Source organism: Camelus ferus, chromosome 5 (genome assembly GCF_009834535.1).
Source record: "Camelus ferus isolate YT-003-E chromosome 5, BCGSAC_Cfer_1.0, whole genome shotgun sequence".
NCBI lineage: Eukaryota > Metazoa > Chordata > Mammalia > Artiodactyla > Camelidae > Camelus > Camelus ferus.
Genome location: NC_045700.1, coordinates 42,796,864 through 42,813,701, shown reverse-complemented (window position 1 = coordinate 42,813,701; position 16,838 = coordinate 42,796,864). Strand labels below are relative to the sequence as shown.

Here is a 16,838-nt window from a genome sequence, read left to right as displayed (position 1 = left end):
ATAAAAGCACTGTGCTCAAGGATATGATAATTGGATATATTGGACTGCATTGCGATCAGAAGGAAACTCCTGGAAGACTTTGACTTCCACATAATGAAGAATTGTGGCTGGGTCTGGGCTGCCTTCTTATCCTTCAGATGCCTTGTGGGGAAAGAGATTGTGCCCAGAGAGGGCTGTGATCAGAACTGTGCTTCAGGAAGATTAACCTGCGTACAGACAGTCGTCTGTATGGCAGGTGGAGGAGGCAAGCCCCTGGTTCTGTAATTGCCTAAGCCTTCCCTTACCCTGGCCTGTGTTTTTCCTCTCTCGCCAAGAAAATCAGGGGGAGGAAAGGGCACCTTGGAATTCCCAGCAAACAGAAATTGGCACCTTTACATAATTCTTTGATTTGTGTTGTTGAGGTCATGTAATAGTCTCTTGATTTAAATTAATACCGTATTTTCCCATGTTGGCTCTCACTCAAAGGTCAGCCTTGTGTCTGGATTAAAGCTCTGTAAGCCCTGTGGAGGCTACACCCACGCTGGCTGGGGGTGGTTGTGCCTGCCCCATGCTTCCTGAGTGGATGCAGGGTGCTGCACCACTGACACATATAAAAACAACATAAAAAGCACTGAATACGTCATTTAAAATGAAACAGCTATTTATACCGTACCTAACAATTAAGAAAATATTTGCTTCTGTTTTATACCCATTCTGATAGTTGGCATAATTGAACTCATAATGTGCTTCTTTGTCTGTCTCTTTATTCACCCAACATTGGCGGGAAACCTGTGGGACTCAAGAAAGCCGGATGCTGGCAGCCCTGAAAGTGTTCCTGGGTGTTTATCACCACACTTCAGTTTTGCCAGGAAAGCCTTGAGTCTCTCATGAGAAAAAAGACTGGGAATCAAACCAAACGGTGAAGGGATTGTTTTTAATGATATAAACATGACGTTTAGGATTAACCAGAGAAACTCAAACGAGTTTTTCTGTGTTGGGTAATCACAGCTTGATCTTTACTCAGGGACGAGCTTAGGAGTTGTGCAGTGTTAACCCCATTATTCCTTTTTGTAGTTATTTTTCTGTGTGGAAGAATCCACTGAATTTTCCCCCAAAAGAAGCCTGGGGCTGTGTGGCTAAAACTCCTCTGTGAAGGCCTGTGGATTTTAGTCTGACCTTCACAAACTTACCGTGTGGTCATTGGCAAGTCATTTAATAGTTTTCATTCCTTTCTCTTTTTCAATTCCAGGACCCACTGAGTTACCACATTTTCTTAAGAATTGGTCTAATCCTTTCCTTTTTCAGAGTCTCTGCTCAAATGCAGGCCCTGTTGGCTTTACTCCTGGGCTGTGGCTGTGGTCTTCCCTCCTTCTAGTCTTTCTCCTTTTCTGAATATCCACTGCACAATTACTTTTCCCAAAATTTCCTCTTTGCTAGAGAGAAAGCGACGGCGGTCCAGGGTGCTAACTGGGTCCATTGTAGCTTCCCAGGCTCTGTGATCGGGCTCCTCAGCACTCTCTCTGCTGCTTTGCTTTTCTAGACCGTGGCCTCTTGGGGAGGGGCTGCTTCTAGCCGGGAACTGGCCCAGGCCCCTGCAGCCATGGCGACTCCTGCTGCCCCAGACCCTGCCCAGCCACATGGAGGTCTGGAGGGATCAGTGCCTGTCGCAGCCCATTTTTGAATACATTTTAGGAAGCTCTGAACCATCAAATGTTGATTCCATTACTCTCTAGCCAAGTGTTGCATTGACCTAAGCTATTTTTTTTTTCCAGCACAACTCAGGCTCCCTTTCATCGATATTAGTAGGTATTACGGATGCTTGAGGTAGCTTTGGGTTGGCTGCTCACCCACCACATCACTCCCAGGTTTTAAGTAAGTCGAGTCGCAGACCAGATTTTGCCATTTGTTAGCAAGCACATCCCTAAAGAGTTGTCACCATTTGTTCTATAAACTCAAGGAGATCCCTGCTCTCTGTCCTTTGAAGTGAATGAAAAATTCACTTGAAGCAGACATGCCAAAATTCCAGATACAGTGTTGTTGTGCACTTGTACTTGGCACCTGAAATCTAATTAGCCCTGAGTCTGGTCAGGGATTTAGCTTACACTTGAGCCTACTTGGATCCTTTCCTTTCTGTTCACGCCGGATGGGGAGTTTATCGAGTATTTTAGCCACTCTCTCGTGTGCTCACTGCTTTTACTTCCACCAGTGAGAACCCATTTCTGACATACATCATGCCTCTCACCAGGTGACTGTTTCCCCCTTTTGGGCATTCACCTGGCTCTAACTTACCTATACTTGGATACGGATAACAGAAATACTTTTAGCAGCTGTCTCTGGCATCCTGAATGAAATGCTGCCCAGACCTCCTAGCACTGGGCTTCCTGGGTCAGAACGCCAGTTGACCATGCGGGTTGTAGTACCCACAAATATAATATCGCGTGGTGTATGTCAAAGTATTTAGATAAACTTTGGACACAAGAACAACACAGTTGACAGACTAGTTTTGCAGGCTAAATCAGACAAGTGTAATTGCTTTATTTTACCACCGCCAAATGAATTTCTTGCCAACAACAGCAAAAATGAGAGGTTTTGTATCAAGATCTCGATGTTTGGTTTTCTCTGGGAAGATGGGGACATCTGCAGCACCAGGGGCATCTCTCTACAGCGACTCTCTTTTCCATCTGAATGGCAAAACCCTGCTTTAGACCTGGGGTGGGAGGGCACTGAGACTGGGCTCCTAGGAAGTGCCCAGCACTTCCCAACGTCTCCCTACGCTGAGTCAAGCACCCTTCATCACTGAGATGGTGCTGTTGGTTTTCAGGACCCCCTCCCCTCCTTCATATTTTCTGCCTTGAGCCCCTGTATGTATTTGAGTTTCTGAGCCTTGCAGCTGTCAGGCAGTTTCTCTTCTTGTACTTTGTTCATTCTGCTCCTTTGTCTGGAGGGTCATATCCTTTTGGGGTTGTCTATCGCAACATTAACCCCATCTTCAAGGCCAGGTCCCAGGCCCACTTGGCAGTGGAGTCTGTCCTGGCCCTTACGGTCCTAGCTCCTCTGCTTCTGCACAGAGAGCAGAGCATAGCATTGGATTCTACATGTTGTTCTGTTGATGGTAATATTCTTAAGGTCAGGAAATGTATCCTTTCCATATTTCATTATGTACCTCTGTGTTTTTGTGTGCGTGTGTTTTAAATGGAAGTGCTGGGGATTGAACCCGGGACCTCGTGCGTGCTAAGCACGCTCTCTGCCACTGAGCTATACTCTCCTCCCAATTAGGTACCTCTGTAAAAACATTAATGCTGTCCCCTCAGCCCAGTCAGAAGGCAGAGAACAGTAGCTTACTGATCTACCTGACAATTATTATAAAGCATATTTATACGTGGTGAAAGAAGTAGGAGAGTGTTATAAATGTGAAAATAGCGTAACAGTAGGCATAACCAAGAAGCCTGCAAACAGCTCAGGAAAGGTTGGTGCCTTGCTGTAGTCCCACAGTTGGGGAGAAGCTTGGTCTTCCTCCTCACTGCGGAGATATCCCACGCTGGCCAGCACAGCTATGCTGTTTCTGGGAGGATCTGCCGCTCTCTAAATCAGGTAGCTACACCGGAGAACCCTGCACATCCTCCTCAGGGCTTAGCATTCACATTTCAGAGTAAGACGATTCCCAAAGTTACTGAAGTCATCCACCACAAATTAGACATAGGTGATGGATGCATATCAAACGAGCCACACCCTAACCAGAGGCAGCTGTGAAAATGCCCCAAGGCACCAAGAGGCAGGATGCAGAAGATGCTTCCATCAATTACTAGGGACCAGCAGAGTCTCCTCTGCTGATGGTTCTACCCTTAGTGGAGGGAGTACCGGGATGATGACAAACCCTCAGGCAAGTGCAAAGGTAATGCTTGCTGAGGGCAAGGATGGAGCTAGGTTCAGGGGTAAAATAAAGTAGGTAGTTAAGGAGGGCGGGGTCTCCAGGTCTGAATTTGGGAGTGGTGATAGATGAGGCAGGAGAGGAAAGGGGAGTCAGATCTGCGTGCTGTGATGAGGGATTCTGACTTTATCTTGGGGGAGCAGGGAGCCATAAAAGATTTTGAAGGAGCGATCAGATCTGTAACACTGAAGGGCCGAGTGCTGAAGCCTGGATCTGGGGAAAGCAGGGTGCTTGTGGCTTAGGAGGCTGCCACAGGAATCTTGGCTTAAACCAGGGCAGTGGCAGTTGGGGAGGAGAGAAGTGGTTGGATTCAAAAGATGTGAGAGCCTTTTAGCTCCCAGGATGACAGCATTCTCTCTGGTTTGAGATGCAGTTATTCCTGGAGGCTGGCTAACTTTATGTGTAGTCTTTGGTTCCATGTTGCCAGAGAAATGTTCATTTCTGACCCAAGTGTATCTGGCTCCACTCCCTTTGGCCGGGTAGAGGCCCCCCTCAGCCATCAAGGGCGCTTTTCACTGCTGCTGCTCCGCCCACCCCCTTCTCACTGTCACATGGACGCTGTCTCGACAGAATATACCCGTTTTCCTGTTTACACAAGCACACCCCTTACTTCAGTCAAAATGTTCTCTTTCTCAGTACATATAAATCTTTCTGTATACACATTAGCCATACTTAGGAGCAAACTGTGTATTTATTCTGGAGTCACAGGCTGAGTAGATGTGAGGATTGGTGTTTTCTGCTTCTGGAATTTTTGTTCTGAGCTTTAAAGGCGTTTAACCATCTGTTTATGCCTTTAAAGTGAGTGTTCTAAGTGGAGGCTATGAGTACATATGTGAGTCATGAAAGATATATCGAAGAGGTATTGTCAGTAATGAATTGCCGCTATACATCTTCCTCAGCTGTTTCTGTAGGTTTAAAAAGGTCTAATGTAATCGGATGATATTGTTAAGGAATTGGAAAGTCTAATGTTAACTATGGATTTTTATCTAGATTGTATGTTAGGAAGATACATATATACACGCATACGTATATATACACACACACACATACATATACATATGCGGTGTAGGGTTGCTTCAACTGCGTCTACAAGAACTTATTTTTCCTTAAAGCCACTTCTACCCGTATTCTAAATTATTTACAGAGGATATGTATATATTTAATATTATCATGCTATAAAATTATTTTAATAAAAATGGAATGTTGGGGTCACTGTTAACTTACGTTTTTGAAAGCCTTATCATACTTTTTCCTCTAGCCAAATTGAGTAGAGGCTTACAAATGGTTCAGTACACCTAGCTCTTCTGTAAGAGAATGAATTTTCTCTCCACCTACCTGCAGGAAACCAGTTCAGTGGTTTCAGAGATTCCTTTCCACAAAACTTCATTTTTCTGACTGTTCTATAAGAGTTCAAATAGAGTTTGGCATATACGTGCAAATTAAATGACATGGCATTTTCAGAATATGTTTTCACTCACTATTAATGTGAGAGTAGCAGTTGGAACAAAGACTCTCTTTGTCAATTTTTATTCCTTTTACTTGTAGTTGAAATCCTATTGGGAGTTGAGTAAATTTAAAGGTAAATAAAGTGAAACAGTCAACATATTTCAACTTAGGAAACTGTTAACACTGGTGTTACTGCATAACTTAATAACGTAGATCTAAAGCAAATGCTAATATTTGACCTTGGTTTGTACTTGATGTTGTTCTTTGGTAATTACTGTCATCTCAGTCAGTCATGGAAGGGGGCCAGCAGAGGAGAATTATGTGAGAGCAGTTTGAAGGAGCTCGCACCTCTTAGATTGCTGCAGGGTTCTGAGGTGCTAACTCCTCCTTTTTATTACTGTTTACCAGCTTACTATGAGCTGCCCTTGAGTTGGCTCTTACTGGTAGGTCTGTACTAGCCCTAAGTAGTTGGTATTCTGTTAACTAATTTTAACCGTGAGTAAAAATCAAAGCACAAATGCATGCATAAATAATCTCTGGGTATTCCCTCTCTACTTTCACATATAGAAACATTTTTGCATAAATGCATGCACATGTACAGTATGCCCAATTAATTCATCTTCTCACAAAAAGAACTTCTAATATATAATGGACGTCGAGAGGAATATTATTTCATTCTCCAAACCATTCTGTCTATACCTGTGAAAATTTTCCAGAAAGCAAGTGGTGAAGAAAACCAATCTTTGCTGACTGGACTTTTCCTTTGTGTTGATTGACACACATGGACAAACCCGGGCATGTTGGTTTTATATACCTGGGCTTGTGGATTTGCCGTTAGGATTTTGGCCAAGGTGTTAGAGAGCACTGTTTAAGCAAAGGCGTGGGAGTATAGACGGTGAATGTTATTCCTCCTTTATATGAAAAAGAAGTCCACTTCCCAAACATTGATGATACGGAATTAAAGAGGTTAGAAAACAATCATAATAAAAGGAAAACATTAAAAGAAACTACATCATGTTTCAAAAGAAACATGCTAGTTGCGCTGCCTCCAGTACTATTCCTGTAAATGGTTTTCTAAAATGAATCTTAGCTAAAAGCTAAGATCCTTTATATTTAACTTAGGGTGTTGGGAAGGTGTTTGTCTCTTTATTGTGACCCTTTATGGTTGGTTATGACTTCTGAGACCTCTTTGGTGGAAAATAGAATTTGCTATGCTTAGCTTTCGGACAGGTGGGCTTGCTGAGCCCTTCCTTACCTGTGATGGCGTTCTCCACAGTGTGGGGGCGGCAGATGGCAGGGCTGCCCCGTCTCTACCTGGGAGAGCTCCATGGTGTTTGAAACAAGTCATCACCATTGATTGCTAGGCTCACTCGGAAAAGAGATGTTCATAAAGTCAGAATTTGTCAGCAATAACATGTTACATAAAATAAGGGTGGTTTTTTTTTCCTTTCAGATTTTGGGGTAAGTGCTTTCTTAGCAACAGGGGGTGATGTCACCCGGAATAAAGTAAGAAAAACATTTGTTGGCACCCCGTGTTGGATGGCCCCTGAAGTCATGGAACAGGTACAAAAAAATGATGTTTTGATTGTCATAGCAGTACATACCATTAATACACTTAACATTTCATTCAGATCAGCCATTTTATTAGACTGTATTGTGTAGATAAGATTTAATTCCCAGTTGCTGGGCCTTAGCAAAGTAATATTGAAGTTATGCAAACACAACTGTGGACTTCTGATGTCATATGGACCACATGATATGTGACATGCCTGCTGTATAATTGTGTTTTTTCCTGGTTCCTTTCTTAGGTGAGAGGCTATGACTTCAAGGCTGACATGTGGAGTTTTGGAATAACTGCCATTGAATTAGCCACAGGAGCTGCGCCTTATCACAAATACCCTCCTATGAAAGTAATTACTATTGGAAATTATATGTCGGGTTTGAAATACGATTTAACAGAATCTGTTTTCTAATTCTCTTAAATATAGTCATTTTTCTCTTTGACCCGAGGAGAGTTAGTGGAGGAATGCAGCCAAGTTAAATGCTGTCTTCTGTTCTCAGTGGACAGAACGGGATAAAAGTAGTCCGGTTCCCAGCTTGGAAGCTTGCTTTGCACGCTCAGCACAGGAGAGTATGACCAGGTTGGTCCCTGGAGGTTGATGGCTGTGACCAGCGCTGGTCATGACCCTCTGATAGCAGAAGACTCCCAGCTCCCCAAGAGCAATCTAAAAATGGATTTAGTGATACCATCTTTGCAGGTGGATTTCTCAAATTTTGTCCCTTTTTTTTTTTTTTTAAATGATCTCTAGTATTTCACCCTTCTCGAGTGTCATGTTGACATCTCATCTGAAATAAGGGAACCCAGTGTTTTTAGGAAATAACATAATTTGGATACTATTTTTAGATTTTTGTTTTTCTTCTAATTGGCCTATGTCATTATTTCTGTTAGTTTTAGATGGTGGTGTCAGGGCTCGTGTACCCAACTGGATTTTGTCTTGACATGGAAATAGTTGAGTGTACAGAGAATATGATCCATGTTCATTTCAACTTTTTCCTAGGATTTTATTGGAAGAGTTTAGGAGGATTAAAAAAAAAGAAACCTCAGGATAAAAAAGTTGAATAATTCTACTGACTAAAATGTTAATACATTCTTATTGTAGACAATTTGAAAGTACAAATAAGAATAAAAAAGAAGACAGTCATCCATAATCTCATCAATCACAGACAAGCCCTATTCAACTTTTAGTGTAGTTTGTTATTTTCTGTCTATATCATAGACATATTTTACCATAGTTAAGATTTGGGAGGGGTTGTGTGTACTTAACCTGATTTTGTCAGCAGAAAATGTAAAACTGAGATGTAAACGATTGAAGTGACTTCTCAGAGAAAAAGCACTGAAGCAACTCTGAGGACTTTTTTCCCATCTGGTTTTTCTCTGCTTTTTCTTCTTTTTTTTTTTTTCTTTCCCACTTCTTAGTGTTTTTCACTTGAATCCCAGCCCAAAGTCCTGCAGGACTTCAGATCTCACAGATCTCCCACTTTCTTCTGTTTGCTGTTGTCCTCCGCAGACAGCAAACGTTACTTGAACCCTTCAACTGCTCACGCGTCTGAAAGTGCTCCAGGAGTCCTGGCATGCATAGTATTTGCATATGTTAAGGCCTATTTATGCATTAGTGAGGTTTTTTCATTTTATAGGTCAATCGTTTGCTACAGATTCTACCCTTTTTTAATAGTTAATAATTTTGATGTTAATGTGAAAGAGTGGACATTTTTACCTTTTCGATGTGAAAGCTGTATTTTGAGGTTGTTTTGTCCCTTTCCAAGAGCAGCATGGCCTTTTGCTGTGGTTATAGTTTTTACTAACTTATAATTGCATCCTGGTTATCTTTCAGTGTCTTACTGTCTCAATTTTGCCAAGCCTAAAGCAATTTTCTGTATGTTTTCTCATTTAAAAAAAAAAAAAAAAGGAAATCATGTGTTACCTCCTGGGATGCTGTGGATTTATTTTCAGGGCTGGTAATGTGTTACAGAAGCCTTGAGTACAGGAGCTTCCTTACTTAGGAGTGACCTGGACACATGAACGTTCACTCTTTCTCTGCCCTGCGCTGCCCCTTTCCCTGCCAGAGCCCCAGCCTTCACTGAGCTGCTGCTGGAGCTACGTGCTCCTCCAGGCTGTATGAGAGCCAGTTCCCAGGAAGCTCTGTCCTGATCCCTTTGGGAGACCACTCTTGACACGTAGAGCAGATTTTTTAAGTTCTGGGGGGAATAACAAAAAGGTTAAAGGGCACGTGAACAGGTTTGGGAAGGAAAATGAATACTCTGCGTACACACTTTCTAGAAAATGAAAATCATAGGAAAGCACGTTTGTACCTAATCAAGGAGGGTCTTTGAGGCTTTGGTGAAAAATGAAAAACTCAATTGTAGCAATTGCTGTCCTGAGATTCTATCTTTCTGTTTATTTCCGCTGCAGGTGTTAATGCTGACTTTGCAAAACGATCCCCCCACTTTAGAAACAGGAGTAGAGGATAAGGAAATGATGAAAAAGTACGGCAAGTCCTTTCGAAAATTACTTTCACTGTGTCTTCAGAAAGATCCTTCCAAAAGGTATGTCAGGCTGAGTGGATGAGCGAATGACCTGCTTGGAGTCATGACAAAACTTTGTTTGTGGATGGGACACAAGGCTGTGTGAGGACACCTGAAGGGGAAACCCAGCTCTGGTCCCCAGATTTCCAGCCTGTTAGTGGAAGACCAGCTTGGGCCCAGGAGGGAGAGAAGTGAGTAGGGACGGGGGAGAGGCAGAGGAAAATTTTTAGTGTTAATAAGATTCACTGTGCTTGTTAGGTGTGGGCGCTGTCATCAAAGGAAATGAAGTAAAACAGAAATCAGAAGAAATTGGCAGCGGCACACTCAGGAGCTGAGCTAATATTCTGCACTGTGTAGGTTGAGCTGACCTCTCAGGATTTGAATATCCTGCCGGCTCCAGTCTAAACCAGGCAGAGCTATTGAATTTTGCATGAACTTCCTTTTAGCTGCAGAACAAGTTGTTTGTGCTGTTTAAAAGATTATTGGTAAAGAAGATTAACATTTTTTACATTTGAAAGATTAATCATATAAACAGAAGCAAAGGGTTTTAAATTAACTTCAGTATTTCCTCTTTGTTCTTGGGTTGTTGCCCTGCACTGTGGTGTGTTTTCTGAGTTGGTTTCTTCCTTCTTCATTTCTGTGACTTTGAAGTATCCCGGGTAGTGAGAGTTGAGCCCAGTGTCAGAGAGGGTTCATGACGTGTTCCGCACTCAGACCTTGGCTGGGTAGAGTCCCTCTGTGGTGCTCGGCCGTGTGCGGCATTGCCCTGACAGACGGTGAACGTGGGCCACACACCTCACCTGGAGAGGCTGCTGAGGAGGTACTGGCCACCCCCATCCACCCAAGGCTCCGACTTGATACTTAGATTCCAAAACATCACAACTGGCTTCTCTTCTGCAACTTTCTTTTTCAGAGAAGGACCTGGCTTTTCGAAGAATTCCTTTATTCTTAAGTTCTTTATGAAACTGAAGTCTCTTGCCTTTACACCGTGCTCTCCTATTTGAGGAGGCCACCCTTCTCTAGAATAAACACAGTTTCCATTATCTTACCTGTTCTTTGCAGCTACTGTCTTCATTCCTTTACATTTTACTGAATATGTCTGAAATCTTTCCTATATCAATCTCCTTTCCCACAGAGCCAGGTCTAAAGACTCTCGTCTTTTAAGCATCTTGAAACTCTTTATTGCGAGAGGGGTGCAACGCTTGCTTGCCTTCCCCTTGTATTTGGTGTCATCTCCAAACAGAAGTTTTTGGCATCACCACGGAAACAGAATCTGATGCTCTGCAGCTCAGAGGAGTACTTGTCTTCCCGCTTAGCACTGGGTTATGATTGATGGTCTTGGTGGTTCTCGAACTTGTGAGACCCCACCTAGTGGTAGTGATGTGTAACATTGCACAATTCCAGCTCTTATAAAATAATTCGGCAGGGTGGAATTGTTAGTGTGCTTAATGATACAACAGTACATTTCTTTAGGAGATTTGTAATTTGGTCAGAATAAATTAAATTAGACTGCCATACATGATATTTAATAAGCCATCCTTATTTCTTAGTAATCTTGAAAGTCTTTCCAAGTTTAACTAATTATATGATATATATACCTCAGATATCAGGTTCTCACCCTCCTACCAAACAACAATAACAACACTTTTAGAAAAGAGCCATGCACCGTATATTCGAATTCTTACAAACTCTTTCCCTCAGACTGCTCTCCTAGTGACATTATTGGTCTACAGAGTATTAATAGCTTAAGGACTTCAGTGTTTTCTCTGTAAATCATAATCTATTCTCACTCTTGCTCAGTTGTCCTCTGTATCAGAGAGTGTTAGTTGGGCAGAAATTTCCCTGGTGACTCTTTTACTGAAAAGATGTGATGTGGGAAGTTTGGGAGGGGAAAAGATCCATGAAATGTAAGAATGGAAAAAAGTAATATTGTTGAGTTATTTATTAGATACGATGCAATTTAAAACTATGTATTTGTTACTGAGTTAATAAGTAAACATTTAATTGTTGCATAATTCTGAAGGAAATTGTGAATCTTTCCTGCCTTTGCTTTTGTTGTCCAAGGATTCTTCCTCTTCTTCTGTCTCCTGTCCACCTGTCTTTCAATAACTTGAAGAAGACCCCATCTTCTTCAAGTTAGAGACATCTGGGTGAGATTCGTAGCTCTGTTTTATCATCATCTGCATGACTTAGTTTCCTTGGCTGTTAAATGGGCCCAATAACACCATGTCACAGGATTGCTGTGAGGATGGAGTGAGGTAATGCCCTGAAAAAAGCAGATAACACAGGGCCTGAGCATTCCTGAGTGATCAGGAAATTAGGATCTCCATTTTTCCTGACTAAGTGGAGTGATTGCAACTCCTGGTTTTCCTGCAGTTTGTTGAAGTTGTGTCTCTTGTAGCACTTAGCACACTGGGTACATTGACTTACACATTCAGTTTCCTCATGAAAATTCCTCATTTAGGAGAATCTGTGCCTCTCATCTTTCTATCTTCATATCCACAGTGACTGGTCTGTATTGCATTCTCAGTGGTATTTCCTGAGCAATTGCAGACAATGGGAACTTGCAATTTGGGGATGCTGTGGACTCACTGAAAACAGGTACAGAGCCATACCAGATTTGAGTGGGTTGAGGAATGAAGGCAAGAGTTTTGCCCATTTATATTTATTTCTGTCACTAGCAGTCAGATCGTCTACTTGTAATCTAAAAACAGTTGAGTGGTACCAAAACCCTGGTCTTGCCTTTTAGCAATGAATGAAAACGTATCACAGGGGAATGGTGACTGGGACAGAATCAGTCCTATGCGGGAGCCCTCAGGCTAGCTGAGAAGGAGCTGTGCTGTCAGCCTTGAGAGCTCAGGGAACTTTCCTATTCCAGGAGAGCTGGGTATTGGGAGCTTTTTGCCTCCTCCAAGTCTGTGCTCTCTGCATTTGCATAGACAAAGAGTTGCTTATATTTGCATAGCAGAACATTTTGCTATTCCTAAAAAAATAAGCCTTAATCTTATAGGTTATATACTTCATATGGATAGCTACTGTAAAAGGAGCTGGCTTTTTTTTTTTTTTTTTTTTGAGCAAGAAAGGGGTGGATGTTGCATAGATAAATCCATTAGAAACAAAAAAACTTGAATATTTCTTCTGGGGGGAAGGGCAGGGTGAAAGATGCAGCTCTGCCAGAGGTCAGTGTATTGTTAGAAATTAAAATGGAAATTTTAGAACTGTTTAAACTGTATCACATTCATCCTGAATCCTTTGAAAATTATTTTAAGTCTCAGTGGACTTTGGTTCATCCATATGCATTTGAATCCTTTAAGAGATTCTCTTCTGAGAGACTGTTGGTACTTGTAGACTCCTACATTGTTTTTAAGAATTTAAAATTGAATCATTATTCAAAGCCTGGGCCATCATTTTGGTTGCTGGGATAGCATTTTAGCATTTCTCATCAATGTTTGTATTTACATTATGTTGTATTGCTTGATAATTGTTAGTGGCCACAGAGACATAAGGTGCAGAATTCTTTCTTCAGTACTACTTAGCTGAGGGGCTGGCAGCATCGATGGTTCCACATTAACCCTATGCTGGTGACTGCTATAGCATAAGAATAAAACACACAGAACACACAGAAACCCTAAAGTCAGTTGGGCAGCACACACCTCGGCTTTTCCCACACCTTCTGTCACTTTCTTTCCTGCCTCATTGTCCTCATTCTTTCCGGTTCCATTTTCCCATACTTTCTATAGAGATAGTTTGGCACATGTGGGATTCGACTCTACAGAGGACCTGCTGTTTAGTTCTTCTCTGTGTAGAATAGTGACCTATTATTTAACGTAAATATTAAGCCTGTTAAGAAAGGAATGTGGCTTCTTATTTCTCATTTCTTTCCATTTCTCATTTCTCCTGTCCTTGTGTTTCTGTGTTGATTGATGAAAGCTAAGGGTGGAGTCTGGAGAGAAGAGTTTTCTCTGCAGCATGCTTTTCCCCTTTTAGAGTTTTGGTTACCATAGAAATGACCTTGCTGTGGAAGGGGAAGTATTTTCCCAGCCCTGTATCTCCAGGTATGCCTGGCATTTCCCAGCCTCCTCTCTACATGGGTCCTACCCTTGACCTTGGTGTGCAGCAGGAGGAGGTGGTGCAGAGGAGAGAGGGAGGCATGCTTGGCTGCCCTCCTCAGTGCCTCCACTGTGCACAGATGTACCTCTTTCCTTTTTTTTTTTTTTCATTTGTAGCATGAGTCTGATTTTCATTGCATCACTCTCCTGTTCCTGCAATATTGAGCAGATGCTTGGAATTTGGTGCTGACTAACTCTTGCTCCAGGAGTTGTGGTTCGGTGCCCAAATGTCTGAAGTAGCATCACGTTTACCCCATATTTGATTGTGGTATGAAATTGAGCTGTAGCAGTTTTGTGATCTGTGGTACGCATTGGGGATAGAAAAAATAAATACTGTGTGGTCCCTGTCTTGGAAGGGCTTATAACTAGTAGAGTGGAGGCAGGGAAATACAGGGACAGATTATTACCGAAAGAAGTGTGAGTGGGTTGTGTGAGCACCAAGGTGGGAACAGTGAATTCTCCTTGTAGGAGCTGGGAGAAGCATCTCTGAAGATGAATGACATTTAAATTGGTTCTTGACTGCTGAGCAAGGGTGTGCCAGTTGGATACAAAAGATACTCAAACAAGGAAAGTGATGTGTGCTCTGTGAGACCATCTCTGCAGTTGGAGGATGGAGTTTGCATGGGGCATGGTGGGAAATGAGGCTGGAGGAACCAGGCTCTCAGGCCACTGAAATCCACAGGGAGGGATAAGAAATTGGTTTTGTGTAGCAGCCAACTGGGGAGCAGTGTGGGTGATGGGTTGGCAGGAGGAAGAGAAAGGTGGTAGAGAGACCAGCCAGGAGGCTGTGTTGTAACTGTACTGGCCAGAGAGGATGAGGGTTTCAACCACAGCAGTGGCCTTGAGTTCCTTAATCATCTTGGTTTTCTTAGATTTTTTTCTTTTCACTTTTAGAAGTTAAATCTTAAGTTATTTTTTATGCTTCTTGGTTTTTAAAATTTTGTTTCACGTTGTGAGGTGCCAGACATGCTCAGTCCCCTGTATAATGGCTCCCCTCTGTGTTCTCCCAGGAGCCCTGTCCGTTCCCCAGCACAGGCCACATGTTTGAGTGTCCTGACCTTCCTCCTGCAGGCGGACAGCGTGCTCTGACTCTCACCTGCCAGCTCGTAAGCTGCTCGGGGTAGTGTTTCTGTCTGCGTAGTCATTAGAGTGCGCCTGGCACCGGCCGAGCACGATGCCTGACAAATGGCAGATGCTCAGTACGTGTTTCCCGAGAGAATGAAAGGATGAATTTGGAGTCACTGGAGGCCAGAAATTTTGCTGACAGTCAGTAAGAATTGTCTACATTAAAAAAAAAAAAAAAACCAAAAAACCCAAAGTTCAATCATGTAAATGAATAGTATCCTTTTGAGTTCTAGTGCTTGGTAAACAAGGTACAAGGTACAAATTGGTGAATTTGAACCGGCTTACTATGGAACCCAAAATGTACAACGTGGCCCAGCTCTTGTTCAGACCTTTATTCAAGGCAGTAAGCAGTTAGGGCTGTGATTGATTGCAGTGAGTATGGTGATTTGGGGTGTTTGTTTGGTACTGTAACCAGCGTTGTGCTTGAAATTGAGGAAAAGAGCAGTAACAATTTAAAGAGAAAATTGCTTTGCCTAGAAATACAGCTTCTGGCCTCTGTAGATGTATACGGTTTGTACACTGTTGCACTTAGTGATGTTTCCTATTTTTCTATATGCTTGGGTCTGGTCCCTGGAAACATTTTAGTGGAAGTTCCTTTCCAAAACACTGGTGTCCACTCTCTTCAAGTATGAGGACTCCTTTTAAACTTGCACCCCCTTAACATGTTATTCTTTGTCCCACGGCCTGAGAGGAGACCTAATGGTACTCAGTAACCCCCCTCCATCCTCCCAGTTTTTCTGTGAGAAATTTAAAACATACAGAAATGTTTTTGCTTCTACACCAACACCTAGATTCAACAATTATTAATCATTTTCCATATCTGCTATACCTATTTATCTACATTTTATTTGCTGAACAGTCTAAAAATAAGTAACAGACTTTAAACATCAGCTTACATTCCCTACAAATAAAGACAAGTTCCTACGGAACCACAGTACTTTTCCACACCTAAGTAAATGAGCAATGATTTCCTAAAACTGCCCCATACCCAGCACTTTCACATGCCTCTGCTTCTAAATGTCTCTCATAGCTTCTCCCCCTCCTCTTCAAACCCAAGATTCAGGAAGGGGTCACATGTTGCATTGGTTTTATGTATCTTTAAGTCTGTTTTAACCTAGAATAGTCCCCTCACGTCTCTGCTTTTCTTCTATGACACCACCTTTTTAAAGAGATCAGGACTGTCGTCTTGCTGACTGTCCTGTCCTCTAGGTTCATGTGATACTTCTTGCATGGCTGCTCTGTTCAGAAGGAACTGTCGATGAAGGGAGTGAGTCTGTGGAAGAGTGCTAGTTAATAAATGTAGGAGGAATGATAGATGTAGAAAATCAGTGTCCTGCCATCTCCCATGAAATAATTGCATAAGACAAAGATGCTAAAACCCATCAGGTGAAAGTTTCTCCGGAACAGGATATTCATATAATGCCAAAGTATTATCTAGCAGAATGCTTGCCAAGTGCAGTGGGGAAAACGTTACCTTAACAGTGGAGAGACCTCAGGCCTGGGGACCACGTAGTTAAACTTAGCATGACTCCCCGTGAAATTACCTATCATCATGTGCCTCCCAGGTGCATCACCTAGGACGTACTTTTCCCCGAAATGCTTGAGTCAGCCCAGCCAAGCCTTCAGACCCAACTTTATGGGAAATACAGGTTAGAGAAATGAGTTAAATGGCATCATGAGGATACAATCAGACCAATCCTGTCCTGCTTTTATATGAATTTACATTTTATTACCCACTGTCACGTTTACCCTCCTCTGAAAAACAGTAGTCTGTGTAACAGGGTTACTCGGCGGGCAGACGACTTATACGCATGATGCGTGGCTCCTTGCAGGAACTGCCACTCTTGAGGACTCACGGGACAAATCATAGAACACTGTGGACTGTAGTTTCTTTGATAGGCTCACACTGCAGCCTTTTCAGCTTCTTAATAAATATAGGACTTTAGCTCACAGATGTGTCAGTCTGCCACCTTTCAGAAACACTGAATTCACTGAGCAAAGTGTAAGGGTGAAGGATGGAAAATTGATCGTGCCCCACATATTTTACTTCCAGGAGTTTATGTGCTTTGCAGCAGAGGTGTTTGGAAAGAACTGGAAAATTGGCACTGTTTTATTTGGTGCCACCTTCCGATTAATTTCATTTCTGGTTTTGTTATTCCTGAAACTGG

General features: G+C 42.4%; 1 protein-coding gene and 1 long non-coding RNA gene across 3 annotated transcripts in view; one reads left to right on the top strand and one right to left on the bottom strand.

The window, feature by feature from the left end:
- STK39 (serine/threonine kinase 39) overlaps positions 1–16,838 on the top strand; it is a 252,120-nt gene that overhangs the window by 88,433 nt on the left and 146,849 nt on the right. For both annotated transcript variants that reach the window (XM_032479619.1, XM_032479620.1), the window contains exons 6-8: positions 6,807–6,916; positions 7,162–7,263; positions 9,324–9,457. In XM_032479619.1, coding sequence (XP_032335510.1) covers positions 6,807–6,916; positions 7,162–7,263; positions 9,324–9,457 — 346 coding nt within the window. The remainder of the gene's footprint in view (positions 1–6,806; positions 6,917–7,161; positions 7,264–9,323; positions 9,458–16,838) is intronic.
- LOC116663651 lies at positions 1,334–5,110 on the bottom strand. The gene is made up of 3 exons (XR_004319910.1): positions 3,581–5,110; positions 3,219–3,223; positions 1,334–1,344 (listed from the first exon to the last, which is right to left on the bottom strand). It is a non-coding gene; the product is annotated as an uncharacterized LOC116663651 (long non-coding RNA).